The 18,036-nt window shown below is 46.0% G+C and overlaps 1 protein-coding gene across 5 annotated transcripts in view; it reads right to left on the bottom strand.

Annotated features, from left to right (window-relative positions):
• The window catches only part of COBL (cordon-bleu WH2 repeat protein), a 239,104-nt gene that overhangs the window by 139,346 nt on the left and 81,722 nt on the right, over positions 1 to 18,036 (bottom strand). For all 5 annotated transcript variants that reach the window (XM_048511299.1, XM_048511297.1, XM_048511302.1 and 2 more), the window contains 2 exons: positions 9,591 to 9,797; positions 6,693 to 6,903 (listed from right to left, as the gene is read on the bottom strand). In XM_048511299.1, coding sequence (XP_048367256.1) covers positions 6,693 to 6,903; positions 9,591 to 9,797 — 418 coding nt within the window. The remainder of the gene's footprint in view (positions 1 to 6,692; positions 6,904 to 9,590; positions 9,798 to 18,036) is intronic.

Below are 18,036 nucleotides of genomic sequence, written 5' to 3'. Positions count from 1 at the left end.
GGGGGGCTCTGCAACCTCAAGGCCGGGAGTGGGTCTCCCAAGGGAGAGGGACTCCCAGGGAGGCCCGGGCCCCCTCCTCGGGCTTTCTCCACCTTTAAACAAGAATCCATCCCCTTATTGCAGGGGCCACTGACCTCGCTGTCTCTGAGCTCCGCCAAGATACACCCTGCAATGTGGGCGGTATCCTGCAGGAACGGCCTCACGAGGGCAGCCACGACGCCAAGGGCTCCTACGCCCCCAAGAGAGCATCCCGGCCGGGGCCCCCACTTCCACACAGTTCAGAGGCCCAGGTAAACCCCAGGGTGTGAGAGAGTTCTCCCGCACTTGCTTATCGGGCGGAGGGGTGGGCCGGGCGGCCTGGATCAGTGGCTCAGGCTAGCTTTTGCCATTTTCGGCGCACCCGGGGAAGAGTGGGAGGGGAGCAGGCTACACCGGAAGCTCCCCCCCCCAGGACTCGGCGGTAATTCACTCCGGCCCGGCCTCCCCATTGCCATGGGAGAGCCTCGAGGAGGCTAGTAGTTCCCGGCCCCCACTGCCCTCCCCCCCTCACATGGACCACTGGGCACATCCCAGTATGGGTAGAACAGTGGCCACTGCCCAGAGAAAAATTGACTGCCATGCACCAACTCGCGGAGGAACAACTGGCCAAGTGGCCACATTGGAGACTCACATCGCCATGGAACACGCCTGTCTTTGTGATAAAAGAAGAGTGGCCGATGGCGACATGCTACAGGATCTCAGAGCAGTAAATGCCTGCATCCAACCCATGGGCCTCAGTCGCGGTTTACCCAACTCCCAACTCTTATCCCTCGACTACCAGGTCCTGATTGTTGACCTGAAGGATTGTTTCTTTTTGTATTCCCTCTCCCAAGACCGAAAGTACATTTCGCTTTCACGGTACCGGGTGCTTTTAATCATCAGCAGCCCACGCCAGATACCAATGGAAAGTATTGCCCCAGGGTTTTCCAACAGCCCCACCTTGTGTGTCAGTCAGTTTTTGTCCATCACGCTTCCTAGCCCCTTCAAGCTGCTAAAAGCTCGAGCCATAATCATCCATTACATGGACGATATCCTAGTAGCCGCATCCTAATTCTATCCTCCAGTAGGGATAACGCTGCTGGTCGACACATTAAAACAGTCTGGCTCTATACATCGCCTCCCCAAAAGGTGCAAAAGAACAAGCCATTCTTTGTATCTGGGGTATAAACTCTCCACCTGCCTCCAAATTTCTGTCATACCAGAGATGCAAATCCCAGACACGCCCATCGCTTCCTCCAGCTGCAGCAGTTGCTCGAACCCCAACTGGGTCCGCCCTTCTTTGCCTCACCACCTCCCTGCTCAGCCTTGTTCTCACTCCTTCCGGGCCATAAAACCCAGGGACAGGATCCAACTCACCTAAAAGCACAAGGACGCTTTTCGAAAGCAGTAAGGGAGGTCCTAGGCTCACGATGGGTGGATCGGGTCCCCTCAAGGATCAACTTCTCTCTCTTCCTCTTGAACACTTCTCTCCTAACCGGAGTCCTAGGGTACACTCGGACCGCCACAAACCTTTCTGGTCGAAAGTGGCTCTACCTACCTCATGTGCCCTGCAAAAATCTCTCCACCCCGGCCATTTTACTTAGATCTCATCAACCAAGGGCCAGCGATCATGGTAATGGTGGGTGGGACCCCCAAAAATCATGCCTCTAAACAGAGCAGAATTCCAGCATCTCTTGAACGCTTTTCACCCCTCCAGCTGGCCCTGAGGATTTCGTGGGGAGATCCTTCCACCTCCCCCCCCAGACCTCGCCTCACTCTCTCCTCCACTCTACCCTCCTGTCCTTGCTCGCCTTTAGCTGCTTCTGTCCCACCTCCAAAGCCCCCACTATCTTTCGGCCGACGGGGCAGCGCCGGGCGCCATTGCATTTCAACAAATGGTCAATGGTAGACCGCGACATCGCCACTTCAAGCCTCCGCCAACTGAGCGAATCCTGGCCAAGAGCCATTCTGGCCTTTTCAAACTTTCCCAACCTCTTCAACTTTTGGTCGATTCTAATACGTATGCATGACGCTTTCCACCTTCCCGGAGCTTACGCCGCCTTCGAATCGACTCAAACCTCATGAGTCTCTTCCTGACATTACGGAACCTACTAGCATCCAGAACCTTCTCAATACTAGAGGCCATATGCTAGGCCACACGCCGCCTCCCAGGGCTCCCCAGTTTAGGGGAACCAGCTGCAGAGACAACGCTACCCACATCTCCACCCTCTCTCCCACTCTCCACGGCTAGACGCATTTCTTCCACCAGGGGCAAAAGCACTCGTCCGATCCTGTAGCATCCTCTCAACCAGGCACACCCATCAAATCCAGCTCAATGTTCACGCCTTGCCCTTCATGACCCCGGGTAAACCCGAGGGGCCTGGCAAAATGACTTGTGGTGCAATGGATCGTGAACTCCCTGGTCCCTGCCCTAGCCCCTGGAAGCACTCTACATGTAACTGTAGATACCTTACTGGATACGCCTGGGCCACCAATTCGGAGAGGCGAAACAACCAATCACGCTATCCAGCACCTCTTTGCATGCATAACCGGCTATGGGTCAGCCTCCGCCTAAAACGGACAACGACTCCAAGATATTCTTCCAAGCAGCCATGCTCTAGTTCTGCACCAATCTGGGGAATCGTATAACACACGGAATTCCCTACAACAGCACCGGCAAGCGATCGCGAGAGAGCAAATCGCAACTTCAAAGAAATTCTAGCCAAACAAATTCAAAGAAAGGGGAGGTAGCCCCCCATTTAGGCCACATACAACAGACAGTATCAAAAGTACTCTTCACTATCAATCATTTAAATCTGCCTGCCTCTACCATCAGGGCAACAGGATCACCCCTCAGAAAGACACTTCAGGCAGTCAGGACCCTCCCCACGCTTGTTAGTCTACTACCGCCAGCTCCTAGATCGAACCTGGCGGGACCGCCTCCCCGCAACCTGGGAAGTGTTTGTCCTACAGGTCTCTCATGGATTCCAGTCCACATTATGTCCCACCAGCTCGAGGAACGATGCCAAACGGCTGCCACACCACTTAAGATGGAACAGGTCCCCCGAGTAGGCTCCCGCCATTCCATAGCTTCGTAGCAGACTTACAATCAGCATCGAACGAATTCAAGATCCAGAGGGATCCGCGAGGCCAGAGCTACGATCAGCCTAACCCAGACTCCGCAGTGGCCCGCCTCTAGACACCTAAGAATCCCAAAGCTGCAGCTCTTCTGCTATCGCTGCGGATTTTACAGCCATCAGCAGCTACTCACACAACTACCCCCCACCGGTGACAATCGTCACCCCTGCAGGATCTTCAGGCATCTACAACCACCATCCTTTTTCCTCCCCACCGCCTCGCTGATTTGAACTTACAGCCGGAACATCCCCTGATAGGTTAACCCTTGGAACTCTCCGCTGTTTTCAGCCGCTTAATACATTCGAACACGCTTTCTCTCACAACCTTGCTCGTGAGAATCACTGAACCTGCAATGCTAAAGACTATCCGGAGCTCTCACTACTTTGAGAAATCCATTTACTCTAACGTCATCTCTCTGTAGTTTTTGTAGTCAAACAGCAAGTGCCATGCATTGGACAATTACGCATTAATGGGTTGCCTCCGCATCATCCAGCCTATGTATCATTTAGCCATGTTTTATTGTTTAAAATTTATTGCATGCCCTAATTTTAGTTATATATTTTGTTATTGTTCCATTTCCGCCTGTCTGTCTGCCGGGACTCTCTGCTACTCCCAGGTTCCACCCCAGGAGCTCCTCGACACGCCGGCCCGCTTCTGCCTTTCGATCCTCCTCCTCTGTCGAACGACAATGCTTCCTCCAAAGTTAGAGCTTGTCTCCCTCAGAATCCTTCCTTTGTGGGAGCCCCCGGACTTGTTTCCTGTAACACCAAGATCTATTGGCCGGGTTGGCCTGCAAAATTTTAAGTCCATCAATTCTACCTCCATTGCTCTGGACTTGGCCTCCTATAGCAGGAACTTCGTCAAGTTTAACCCTTAGACAATCGTACGCTATGGATTACTTATTGTTATTACATCACCAAGGTTGTGAGAATGTACATAATATGTGTTGTTTTAATCTTTCTGATAATTCCCAATTGATTCATATGAAAGTGCATGAGCTGCAAGAAGTTGTATCTAATCTTGAATATGATGTTTTGCTCCCATTGGTGGTCAGCCCTCTGGAGCTGGCTGCCGAGGATGGTTGAGTGCTATTGTGCAGCTCTTGCATTGCTTTAATTGTGTGCCTCAAGTATCGATCTTGTTTCGCTTCAATGTGTGTCTAATATTGCCTGTAACGTGTAAGAAGCCCTCAATTTCCCTTACCCCGCAAATCCAAAGTTCACAGCACAAGCAGCTCGGTCAGCTTGACCAGACGCATGGAGGAGACAAGGCCCCTTTAAATCACCCCTTAGCATTTCGTCCCTCTCTTTTCTAAAATGTAAAAGGAGGAGATGTAGTAATGCACTGCTGACCCAGCAGCACCGCGGGTAGAACGTGCTAGACACCAACGGACCTACGGGCCTTCTGGTCGCATCACACTCCCACTCCTCATCCCCCTATGAGTCACGGGTCATGAACTGTCTGGCTCAATCACCGGGCGCAGGACAATGGTCTTGCCCCCAGGTGAGGATTAGGCTGAGACGCTTATTCTCTCCTCAAGACGTAGCCAGGTGGAGATCATGCATCACATGATGATCTCCCCACTCTCCCGCCTTCCCGGCCTCCCGAAACCCCCCCCCGGGTCCCTTCCTACACCATAGAATAACAATAAAAGGTGCCAGGAACCGGCATGCGGGAGACTCGCTAGGAACACGGACCTCCGGGCTCCCGCTGCTGGCGATCTCCACCAGATGTTATCTCCGCGTCTCGTCTCGTTCTTACGCTGACCACGTGGGTCGACTACAGGATAACAGCTTTATCAGATTTAGACAGATCCAGGAACAAAGATCCCCAAATTAACAGAAACTGTTTTTGGACCTTTGTCTCCCCACAGCCTACTTCATAAAGCAACTGCTAGACCAGGGGTCTGCAACCTGTGGCTCTTCAGATGTTCATGGACTACAATTCCCATCAGCCCCTGCCAGCATGGCCAATTGGTTTTTATATCCTGCTTTTCTCAACCAAAAGGAATCTCAAAAAGCAACTTACAATCATTTCCCTTGCCCCCAGAACAGGCACCTCCTGAGGAAGGTGAGGCTGAGAAAGTTCAGAGAGAACTGTGACTAGCCCAAGGACATTCAGAAAGCTTCATGCATAGGAAGGGGGAACTGAACCCAGTTCTCCGGATTAGAGTCCTCCACTAATGTGGAGGAGCAGGGAATCAGCCCCAGTTCTCCAGATTAGAGTCTGCTGCTCTTAACCGCTTCACCACACTGGCTCTGAAACAAATAACAAAAATACTATCCTATACTATCTTGTACATTATTGATATGAACCAAGAAACGGATGATCACTTCTAACTTTGAGACACCAGATGGAGGACAAGGGGAGAGAGGAGCTATATCTGTGAACAAAACTGATTCTAGCCAGGTGCAGGCTTAAACTGTACAGGCTAACTGCCCCCTTCCACAGGTTGTTCTACCCTGTTTGTTCAATGTGCTATATCTGCTGACACTTCATGGTTCACAGCAGCCTCCATCAATCTGTACCACCAGTGGTCGCTGAGACGGCTTTATGTTCCTGACTCCTCACTGACTGTGAGATGGAGGTTATGATTACATCACAGTGACGAGAACATTAACATCAAGCCAGTGTGGCAATTTGTTCAGATGTCATGTCAGGACTGGGAAGCCGCCCAACTCTGCCACGTGCCATAAGGACAAAAAAGAAGTTGTGTACTTCACCCTGGGCACCTTGGAGGAAGGGCAGAGTAAAAAGCAGATGAAAAAATATTTGAGGATCCAAACCCCAGTTGCCCTGTTCTACTGTCAGAAAGAATTATTGCTGTCACTCCTTCCATCTCAGGAAGAAAGGTAGACTATAAATAATATTTTATATATATATCCATCTCTCTCTCTGTCTCTCTCTCTCTCTCTCTGTGTGTGTGTGTGTGTGTATATATATATATATATATAGAGAGAGAGAGAGATGGATATATATGTTATATATACACACACACACACACATACATACATATACATATGCACATATACATATATACGTATACCTATACGTGTGTGTGTGTGTGTATATATGTATATATATATGTATGTGTGTGTGTGTGTGTATATATATATATAATACACACACACACACCCTTTTCTCTCCTATAGGAGACTCAAAGGGGCTTACAATCTCCTTGCCCTTCCCCCCTCACAGCATACATCCTGAGGGGTAGGTGGGGCTGAGAGAGCTCCGAAAAGCTGTGACTAGCCCAAGGTCACCCAGCTGGTGTGTGTTGGAGTGCACAGGCTAATCTGAATTCCCCAGATAAGCCTCCACAGCTCAAGCAGCAGAACAGGGAATCAAACCCAGTTCCTCCAGATTAGAATGCACCTGCTGTTAACCACTACACCACTGCTGCTCCTTCTAACTTTGACACACACACACATAAAGTAAAACCCACACATTTCTGATCCCTGGAAAGGTAGACTATAAATAACATAATTTATACACACACACACACACACATACAGTAAAACCCACACAGTTCTGACCTCTGGAATCTTGGGTGGAGGTTTCTTTGTCTTTCCTTCCAGAGACTTCTCTTTGAGAAGTATCTTCTGTACATCCAGTGCCCCTATCAACGTATTTGGCGTGTACTGCAACGGTTGGGGACTCTCCCAAGATTGAAGCTCAAGAGTGTGGTGGGCTGGATTCAGGTGGTACCGACTGCACAGGTCAACTAACAGGTCCATCACAGCTTTACTGGAAATAAGAAAGGCAATCGAGGTTATTAAGAAATAAACAAAGATTTCAATGTAAATGAATGAAACAAGGAGAGAGGGAGAGAGAGATAGGGAATATGAATGAATGGATGGATGCATTAGGAAAAAACAGCAAATTTGCCATGGTTTTTTAAGTGTTGTGGAAGCATTTCAAAAAAAGTATGTTCTTCAAATCAGCCACAGGTCATAGGAATCTCCTACATGTTCAAACTGGCAAGTAAACCAACAAGTAATGACAAACATGTATGCCAGTGATGGCGAACCTATGGCACGGGTGCCAGAGGTGGCACTCAGAGCTCTTTCTGTGGGCACGCGTGCACAGAATTCGTTATGGGGGGAGCAGAAAATCACACACACACCTCACACACAGTATCAGTATCAAACTGATTAGTTGGTTTTAGTCAATAAACAAAGGCTATTCATATAGTAGACATTAAAATTAAAAAACAAGGGAGACCGACAGGTTTTTTTAATATCACAAGCAAAGCTCTGTTAAAAACTTTAGCAGTTCTGCATTAAAGTGTTCCATGCCAACTTAAATCCCTCAGAGATATTTTCTTACAAAATTGTTTGTCAGATCATAGATATCTAACTTTTAGATTCTTAAAGGAAAATGAATGGAAAGCCCCACAGCAAAGACTGCTTCAGTCTACTTCATATTTGTTTCAGCCGCAAAGTGATTTATTAATCTATCTTACAGAATCTAACTACAAAAGTGAGATGTAATAGCAACAATTACATTGAAAATAGACTAATCTAGAACTATATTAACGCTAAAGGACTTGAAAACAAAAATAAGACATATGACATGTTACATGCACATATGCGTTTGGTATGAAGAAACACATGAATCGTACTTCCACAAAACAGCAAAGTTTTCAATGTATTTCCAAAACAGTGAGAAAAGTTAAATTAGATATGTATGTAGAATACCACAACCAGATTATAAGACAGGTCTGAAAATGTGGCATTTATGTTTGTTGTTTGACAAGAGTTTGTTTACCAATAACCACTGTTCTTTAAGTGATCGTTTGTACAGTCACACAGTGTGTTTTGGTGGAACAATGCAGAAGAACTCTCAGTTGGGGGAGGGTTAAATACGACAGCGCACCCAATTAAGGTGATGGCCAGTACTTGGCAGTTAATTGCAATCGGCTCCCATACTGACAGTAATAGCCCAAGCCTGGTTCTCATTAGTAGCATCAGTTATTTGGGTTTGCCCCAGAAAGTGGAAACAAGTTTACTGAATAGAGGCTCTTTTGGATGGGTTGTTGCCTTGGTCTTGACATGTTGCTTCTGCCTCAGATAATAGGAAGCCTTTGTCCTTCCCAATGGTTATGCTCAGCAATTGTAATGAATCAGACCACTGGAAGGAACAAAATACTGATAAGAAACCATGACCAGGTTTGGGGAACTACCAGGTTACAAGTTGCCTTATTATCTGCATATACCTTCCAATGGCCTAATTATCTGCATATACCTTCCAATGGCCTCATTATCTGTATATACCTTCCAATGCCTTATTATCTGCATATACCTTCCAATGGCCTCATTATCTGCATATACCTTCCAATGGCCTCATTATCTGGATATATCTTCCAATGGCCTCATTATCTGCATATACCTTCCAATGGCCTCATTATCTGCATATACCTTCCAATGGCCTCATTATCTGCATATACCTTCCAATGCCTTATTATCTGTATATACCTTCCAATGGCCTCATTATCTGCATATACCTTCCAATGGCCTCATTATTTGCATATACCTTCCAGTGGCCTCATTATCTGCATATACCTTCCAATGGCCTCATTATCTGCATATACCTTCCAATGCCTTATTATCTGCATATACCTTCCAATGGCCTCATTATCTGCATATACCTTCCAATGGCCTCATTATCTTCATATACCTTCCAATGGCCTCATTATCTGCATATACCTTCCAATGGCCTCATTATCTGCAAATTCCTTCCAATGTTTTGTACTGCAGAAGATTTTCAGAGTCTGTTTTTCAGACACTTTATGGTATGTAATGTTTGTAATTTTGGACATGATTTACTTATAACAAGACTTCATTAGAAAGTAGACAGCAAATGCTGCAAGCCTTCTTCAGTATAATTTCTATTGGGCAGGCCATAACACACTGCTGATAGTCTAGACTGCGTTTAGAACATTGCAAGCTGTGCAGTCTAATAAGAAATAATCTGTGATATCAATAAAGTGAGCCCTTTTCTTTTGACACTAGGTGGAAGAGATTAGTATAAACAAGGGGCCAAGAATCTGAAGATACAAAAGCAGTAGTCCCCTATGTAACACATACTGATGGATTACAAGCAGCAGAAGAACATGCATACACACATCTTAACAGGGAAATCCCCAAGAATAGTGAGATAGTGAACAGAGAAGAATAGGACAAAAAGTCGCTAGGAAAGGAAAGGGAAAGCAAAAAAGCGAGCTAAGCTAAGGAGCCCAAAGGATCCATGCACTCCCTGTTCAGGCAGGAAATAGAACTGGGAAAGTAAGGAGTCCTAGTCTGAATAGGAAGTGACATTTTTGATCCTGCCTCCCTGAGAGGGGGTGGAAATCACCCACCGAGAAGGTCTCCGCCTCCAAGAGAAGGAAACCAGGATAAGCAACACCGGTTTTTACTGAACAAAAGCCTTACCTCCCATGCACAGAGTTCTTCTGCTCTTCTCCATCTGGAAAAACTACCATAAAGTCCACTGTTCTGTTAATCATGTTTTCCTTCATGTTTATCCCACCCTGATCAGGAGGCACTGCCACGTCTGCGGTTAATCTGTGTTCATTATTCACTTTACGAGAAGCAGGAGGCTGGTTTGGCGGAGGGGGAGCCCGGGCCTTCATTCTTCGCCTGGGAAAAGAGAGCAAAGGGTCGTGTTATATGCACGTGCCTTTATCTACACCTCCTCACCCACAGATTCTTATTTGCAAAACTAGGGAGCAGGAGAACAGTCGCCATCAGGCAATGGGCACGGTTTGAGACAAACAGTAATTAGTGGTGCATCAAATTTTATGCAGCACAAACCCAATTTCACTGGCCCACCACACATCCACTGCAAAGCGAGATGAGCCTCTCCTCCAAAAGTTAACGTTCAGTTCATCACTCACAGCTGGGCTGCCGAGGAAGAATTTGCGACATAAAACACAGAACAAAATTCCAAAACAGTTTTTGTTTCCTTCTATGTAGCACAACACAAATTAGAAACCAGGTACTACCAGCACCCTAGAAATGCATATTTTACCATTAGAGACTTTACAGCTCTATTTTTTGGGGGGAAGGTCAGGAGCAGACGTTTTGCTAGTTCTCCACTTCCACTCCTCCTTTTCTAGAGGAAGTTCTCTGAATTTCTTTTAACATGAACCGTGGTTCGATATCAGTTGCTTTCCAAACGGTTTTGGAAGTGGGATTTGCTTCTAAATGTATTGCATCTCCACGACCTACTTGCAAAGTAACTCCAAGCTCTCGCGTCCTTCCCCAGCACATCGAACAAGAATTGCATGTCATCGCAGAACGAGTGCATATTTTATTTTTTAAAAATATTTCTAAACATACCGGGGTGATTTAAGAACAAGCTGCATTTTGTATCTATTCCACACACTACACCCAGGCAAACCCAAACCTGTCTCTGAGTTTCCCCAGAGCTTTCTCTCTCAGCCCATCCTATCCCTCTTTCTCTTTCCTGATCTCACAATCCCCCAGCAACAGATTCATGACCCTCTTGGCAGTTCTGACTTACAGTCCGAGAATCACTGGTTTACACGTATACCATATCATACTGTTAAAAGTTAAAAAGGAATTAACTGCCTTAATCATTAGACTTCAAAACTACCCTGTTTCCCCGAATATAAGACATCCCCGGAAAATAAGACGTAGTAGAGGTTTTGCTAAAGTGTAAAACATAAGGCATCCCCCAAAAGTAAGACGTAGCAAAGTTTTTGTTTAGAAGCATGTCTGACGAACAGAACACAGAAAAATAAGACATCCCCTGAAAATAAGACATAGCGCATCCTTGGGAGCAAAAATTAATATAAGACACTGTCTTATTTTCGGGGAAACACGGTACCTGTTTCTCCTGACTGTATGATAAGTCTCAGTGGTTCGCACTGACATAGGCCCTTTGTGCACTTACACTTTTCAGTGCAGCTGTTTGCTTTGCAGTGGGGTCTACCCATATTTCTTCATTTATGCACAAGGGGATGTCCCACTACTTCCCCCAAGCCCAGGCACCATTTTCCCTGCCCCCTGAACGAATGCTTCTGGGTTCATGTGGTTGTTTGCGGTCTGTGATTGTTTTTTAAAGTCAGTCTGTTTGATCTCTTGCCCCCGGGACAGAGCAAAAGTGGGGTTTTTTTTTAAGAAGATCTAGTGATCCCCAGGAAATGCTGGCAGAAGTGCTCCCGTATGGATGAAGAAAGACAGAGAGGAGTAGAAAACCCAAAGGTAGCAAAATGCACACCACTCTGCCCTGCTTTCCCTGCACAGGCAGGTGGGAAAATCGAACTTTGCCCACACTTGGAAATCACAAGGCTTCCCTGATCTGCGGTACGGTGAGTTCTGAAGAATGGGAAACACACGCACAATTGCAAATCTGACTTGAAGATAATGGACACTTGACCAGAAAAGACCAAAAGTGTGCAAAAGGTCATGCTTTTCTTTGCACCTAGCTAATCACCACTACATAAAAAAAACCCTTAATAATTAAAAAAAGTTTTCTTTCTCAAAAATTAAAACACAATCTAATTTCTGCACTCTTTCTGCCACAGGAGAAACAAAGCACCATATATTCTCTCACTCAGCGAGGAAAACATCTGATTTGAGCATAAAGAAACAAAGGTGAAAGTTTTACAGACCAGAGAAGGAGGACAGCCTTTTATTGCCTTAATCATCCTTAAACAGATTGGAATCTTGCTGATCTTTTGTGATAAGCCCTGAGTCTCACTGAGAAAGGTGGGTTAAAAATGAAGTAAATAAACAAATAAATAATTATTAAACAGAGACGTGAAGGAGTGTATAAAGGACGGTGGGAAAAATTAGATTTTCAACATGTGCACAAAAGTAATAAAAGAAAAGGTATATAAATAAAAGAGTAACCATCCATGTAATCAGAACTGAGAACTCTAAATACTGCATTATTTACTGGTACTGTGATGAATCTAGAAATACATAGCCAAGTGCTAAACTAGTGTGGAAATGAACTCAGATGTTGTTGTTTTTACCAGATGTGTAGCTTTCCTGAGCACCTTACAATTTGGGCTGGATATTTCCTGTTTCAAGAATAATTTGAACTTAATTTTCTGGAGGGGAAAATGGCAAGGGAGAAGTGACATGAGGCTGAAAATTTAAATTTAAAATTCAAAATGGGTGAAGTAACCTCAAAGGAAGGGATGAGTTGGACACTCTGACCTTTGACCTGGACATGATACCACCATATGTGATCTACCAAGAATGTGATATCTGGCACATACCCTTTCTGATATAGGAATTAGCTTCTCGCAGTCCCTCTTCCATATGTGAATTGGGCAGATATCTCAACAAAAATGTTTGCCCCAATCACATCTAGCTTGGCCATACATGTGGACTGATGGGAGAGAATCGTGAAAAAAGGGCATTCTCTACATTGTCAAGGATACTTCATCACATACGCGGCCTGGGACCCTCGTATCTTCCAGACCGCATCACCCCATATGTCCCTACACGGCCTCTTTGTTCAGTGGAGGCCAATTTACTGGTGGTCCCTGGCCCCTCGATGATGCGACTGGCCTCCACACGGGCCAGGGCCTTTACGGCTCTGGCCCCGGTCTGGTGGAACGCTCTCCCGCCAGCTGTCCGGGCCCTGTGGGATCTTGGTGAATTCCGCAGGGCCTGTAAGACGGAGCTGTTCCGCCGGGCCTTTGGAGGGACTGGCCGCTGATGGTGCCCCCCCCCCTTTTCTTGGCTCCTACATCTGGGCCTTATATTATCTGATGGGACTCGCCGTTCCTCCCTTTGGGAAAGGATTTAATAATAGGTAGCCGGATGCCACTCACACTTATAATTATTAGTATTACAGTTAGCCTTTCGCTGCTTTTATAGGTTTTAACTAATTTATGATGGTTTCATGACTGTATTTTATTATATGCTGTACACCACCCGGAGCCCTTCGAGGATAGGGCGGTATAAAAGCCCAAAGTATAAATAAAATAAATAAATAAATACAAGGAAGTATCCTTGAATAGGTACAGAATGTCCTTTCTCAGCTCCGGAGGGGAGAGCGCTGCAAGTGATGTGTAGCTTATGGAAGCCTTCTGGTTAGTTCTCCATGGCTGTCCTGCACCTGCCCAGCCCCCATGTGGGACTGCACTGAAGGCACAATGAAGAAACAGCAGAGGTGGTAAAAAGATAGGGCAACCAGTTCTGACCTGGAGATGACAGAGACAAGGGGCAGAGGGAGGGAAATCTGCAGCGATGCAACGCCACACGGTCCACTTCCCAACATCATTTTCTCCTGACGAGCTGATCTCTTCAGTCCAGAGATCAGTTGTAATTCTAAAACCCCGCATCCCATCTTGAGGTTGGTTACTTGATCCAGAAAGGAGAAGCAGGCTACAAAGGCAGCAATACTTGTGGAAATTTTTTTATCATGTACTCGCATCACTCACTCATTGTTGGTGAATGACCATTGCCTTCTGAGGGTGGGAACCACCTGGGTGAATCCTCTCCAATAACCACACTGGACTCATTTGCTGGGATAAACATTTGGGCCATAGCCATTTTATTAGCCAACCAAAACAGAAGCATGAGGCGTAGCATGGGTCTTGATCTGGCCTGTCTGATTCATAGCGAAGCTCCAACGGGTGGATGCCCTGTTTTGGACTTCGCTCTGCTGAAGGGCTCTGCCGGGCGGACACTCCTGGCAAGACGTGATCCCCATTTGCCGGTTCGGCAGGGCGGTTGCCTCTTGCCACCATCAGCACCTCCAGATCATTACCCAGATGCGCCACCACTAACGGAAGTTAAGTGACAGAAACACATGCAACAAACCTGGGACAACTCCCAGTGGAGAGGTGGGTAAGTAAATCAGCTGGCTGGCCGGGCACATGGCTAGGAACAAAGGGAGGGCTTCTCCCCTTTAAAGGGTCACAATCCGCCCTCCCCTCCTGGTGACATCAGCCCTTGCCCAACATGGCCCGGGCTTCGCCTGCCTACCTCAAAGTTAAGCTGTGAAGCCAGTCACCTTGGCTCGCACCTATCCCGCCTCCCCCCAGAGGGCAAACTGCAGTTTCTCGGTGGGTGATTCACAGCTGTCTTTCTACTGAAATTGAAATCTGAAGGGACACTTTGCCAGGAACAATAAAAGGAAGATCATGAATTAGCACGGAGCTGCAGTCAGTCACTTTGAGCCCAATAACCAGGATTTCCAAGGGCAGCTGGGAATCTCCTGGAGACTTTGAAGAAAAGCCTAGGGAAGGAGCTCAGTTAAGTACAGCACCATAGTGTTCAGTGTACAAAACGGCCCTTTTTTCCAGTGGAACAGATCTGTGATTCAGTTGTGGTTCTGAGGATATCTGGAGGATAGCAACCCTGCCAATAAACTCTCATCTTTAGTGCTGCTACTGGTCCACATCTGAACCGGAACTTCAGTATTCAGCTAGCATTTTAGGAGTCAAACTCATGAGAAATGTTTTGAGCAGCAGTGGCGTAGGAGGTTAAGAGCTTGTGGATCTAATCTGGAGGAACCAGGTTTGATTCCCAGCTCTGCCGCCTGAGCTGCGGAGGCTTATCTGGGGAATTCAGATTAGCCTGTACACTCCCACACATGCCAGCTGGTTGACCTTGGGCTAGTCACAGCTTCTCGGAGCTCTCTCAGCCCCACCCACCTCCTAGGGTGTTTGTTGTGAGGGGGGAAGGGCAAGGAGATTGTAAGCCCCTTTGAGTCTCCTGCAGGAGAGAAAGGGGGGATATAAATCCAAACTCTTCTTCTTCTTCTTGAGTATATTAATTTTGGGACTGTCTTGCCTCACGCCAGCAGATGACCACAGCTGTTCACTGAATAAATTCAGGATGTACCCTTATGTCACTGTAAACAGCCCAACTCGTCTGAATCTGAAGGCGGGGCCACTGGAAAAACCGGAGTGACTTCTTTAATAATTTTAGCACTGAAGTCACACTTCACAAAAAGCCTCAGATGTCTGTGCCTATAAGTATACGGCTGGGTGATCTTTTAACTTCCCTTTTACATAGTTCTAAAAATACACCAAAATGCAGAAAAATCCAAACAGGAAAGAAGTGGAGACTGCCTGGTCTACCTATTTCAGCAGACGTCCCCTAAGATCCAGCCCTGTGTGAGCAACTGGTGTACATAGTCATTCAAGACAAGGGTCACATAAACACATGCACAGCTTACCACAGATTTTCCCGTTGGTCACACCTTATGTCTTGGAAATGTTTTCTATGATTTCATTCCACACACCTCCCCCACACTAGTGGTGGGACTGAAATAATTTAATAACCGGTTCCGATGGTGGGATTGAAATAATTTAACAACTGATTTTTTTACAAGTACCATTTTAACAGCTGAAGTGATGAGAACCTGCTGAATCCCACCACTGCCCCGCCCCCATTGCTTTGGGATATTTCTCTCCTTATCTCTTCGGATGCATTTATTCTACAAGCTACTGCTGAAAACGTATAATTTCTAATGGCAGCGTGATGTTGTCCTTGACACAGAAGAACAACCCTCCCCCTTTTTTCCCTTTTGCACAGGTGTTACTGTATAGTTACGGTTTGAAATAGCAATTCAAAACTATCTCAGCCTCCAATTCTACTATTCAAAACTATCTCAGCCTCCAATTCTACTATTCAAAACTATCTCAGCCTCCAATTCTACTATTCAGTTCTACTATTCTACCATTCATAATGGAAACATAGACCATTGGACTGCAGGATGGCTATGGAAGCATCGTTAATGGCACCTGGAACATCTTATTAGCAAACTCAGGGAAAGCATAAATTTTCTTAATAAATGCTGGAAAGTTCTTGTTGAAAGTGGGCTTGACCCATTTCTTTCTGATTTGTGTCTCAAAGAATTCTGGCAATGGGAAAACCTTGTCAGATGTTTCAGTAGGTGTCCCTTTAATAGGTTGAACTGTACTCACATCCTCATCTGAAGGTTCTTGAAGGCCCAGAGCCACCAAAGACTTGGCTAGCAGGTAAATAACATCCTCAGACATTAAAAATCTAGCTGCTTGTTCAGGGACATCTAGGTGAAGCTCTTCCTCATCTGAGAGGAGTTCCCTCTCTTCCTCTTCACTGGAAGAGGAGTGATCAGATTGCCATTGAACTATGTCTGTAGATCTCTTTTATCCTATTCCCCCACCTTCCTGGCCATCTTTGTGGTCCAGGAGGAAGAGCCCTGCACCTGACACCCCCCCCCCCCATATCTGTGGGATGAGATTATAAGAAGGAGGGGGGAGACAGCTCTGGACCCACGGCCCTTGAAGAGATAATATAATGCAATTTCCTCCATCACTAGCTGTCTCATGAATGCAATGAACTTAGAAGACAATAAAACACCTGAGTAAGGGAACCGAAACCCCCTCAGCTTGAGTTGCTCCCCTGGGAAGGCTTTTAGTCAATTGGAGGGAACTCTAGGCAGCAGCTGCAACTTTAGGCAGCTCAGAAGCTGCATCCACCCCTTTCTCCTACTGCACTGAGTGTCTTCAGTCTACGGGAACACACCTTTTCTTGATGCCCTTCCCTGACATCTGTTGCTCAGCCTCAGGTGTAGCCAAAGCATTGGATCCCAGGTGAGGATTGCTGTGTTCTTCCTCGATACTGCCAGCAGCAACTGTGAGAGAGGCCTCAAGCTCTGACTCAGAGAGAAAGCAATCTTCTATCTCACTTCCTAGCATGATCTCAAGAGCGGGAGTGTTTTTTTGGTGGTCAAAATGGCCATCACAATTTTGCACTCAAAGATCTCACTCAACCTAACCACTTCCCTGTTACCTACCTTTACTGGGACAGAGAGTCGAAAGGGAGAAGACAAAAATAAATAGACCAGGAGGAGAGGCAAGATTAAGAGTTAAGTGAGAGTAGATCAGATTAGTGACGAGCCTGAGCCTAACTCTGCTTCCCTAACTGAGGCAGGAACAGAACTGGAAATGGCTGACTCCCACAAAGTAGACAGGAAGTGGAAGAATGTTATTTCCTGCCTCCCTGTACCAAGAGGTCAGAATCACCAGGACAAGATGTCCTTCTGTCTCAGTGGAGAAAAAGGGCCCAGCTCTCTTCAAAAAGTGCTCCAAATGAGGGGCAAAGATGGCAAAGAATGATGGCCATGCAAAGTGAGGGCCATATCCTGGCCTCATGTGCCCTGCTCACCCTGAAGGCTTGCCCAGTCCTGGCTCAAAGCTGCTATGTATGAATGCTCCTTAGTGATGAATACTTCCTTTCGTTCTGGGGGGAAATCATCCCAAACTCCCTTGGTTGCAACAGCTCTGGTTTGTTATTGATGTGACAATGCCAACTGAATTTACCCCATTTTTAAATATATGTAACAACACTTTTGTAATCGCATTAATAAAATTACAAGGTGTGAAGAGATTACAATTATGTTTTGTAGTAGCAATAATTACAAAATTGGTCATTAAACTATGGAACTCCAAAGGTTAAAAATAAACCTGGCTCCTAGAGACAAAGAAACTTTATTAAGGACTATTTTATTGTTCATTTTTTAAAAGGAATTGCCATATTTTATAACAACTTTGGACCTAAAATTCATTTTGATTTCTATATTCTCTCTTTGTAACAATACCAACATTCTACTGTGATTTTCCTAAAAATTCCAGCATACTGACCTTATTAGGATTGGCAAGGAGGAAAATACAATAATTTACTAATACTAGAGTGGTGAAGTCACGTCCCCCACCCCCAAAAAATCCAGCCCTTCTACTCCAAGGATTCATCCCCACTTTTTTCCCCAATGGAAATTTTGGAGAATTCTGAGAGAGGAAGGTATTTCTATGAAGTATGTTTTCCCCCTTTTGGAATTAGTGTTTTTTTTAAAGAATGGTTCACGCATTCAAAAAACACACCATGAAAAATTTCATGC

Source organism: Sphaerodactylus townsendi, linkage group LG11 (genome assembly GCF_021028975.2).
Source record: "Sphaerodactylus townsendi isolate TG3544 linkage group LG11, MPM_Stown_v2.3, whole genome shotgun sequence".
Lineage (NCBI taxonomy): Eukaryota > Metazoa > Chordata > Lepidosauria > Squamata > Sphaerodactylidae > Sphaerodactylus > Sphaerodactylus townsendi.
Note: the sequence above shows the minus strand (reverse complement) of the source record. Positions and strands in the feature narration are given on the sequence as shown.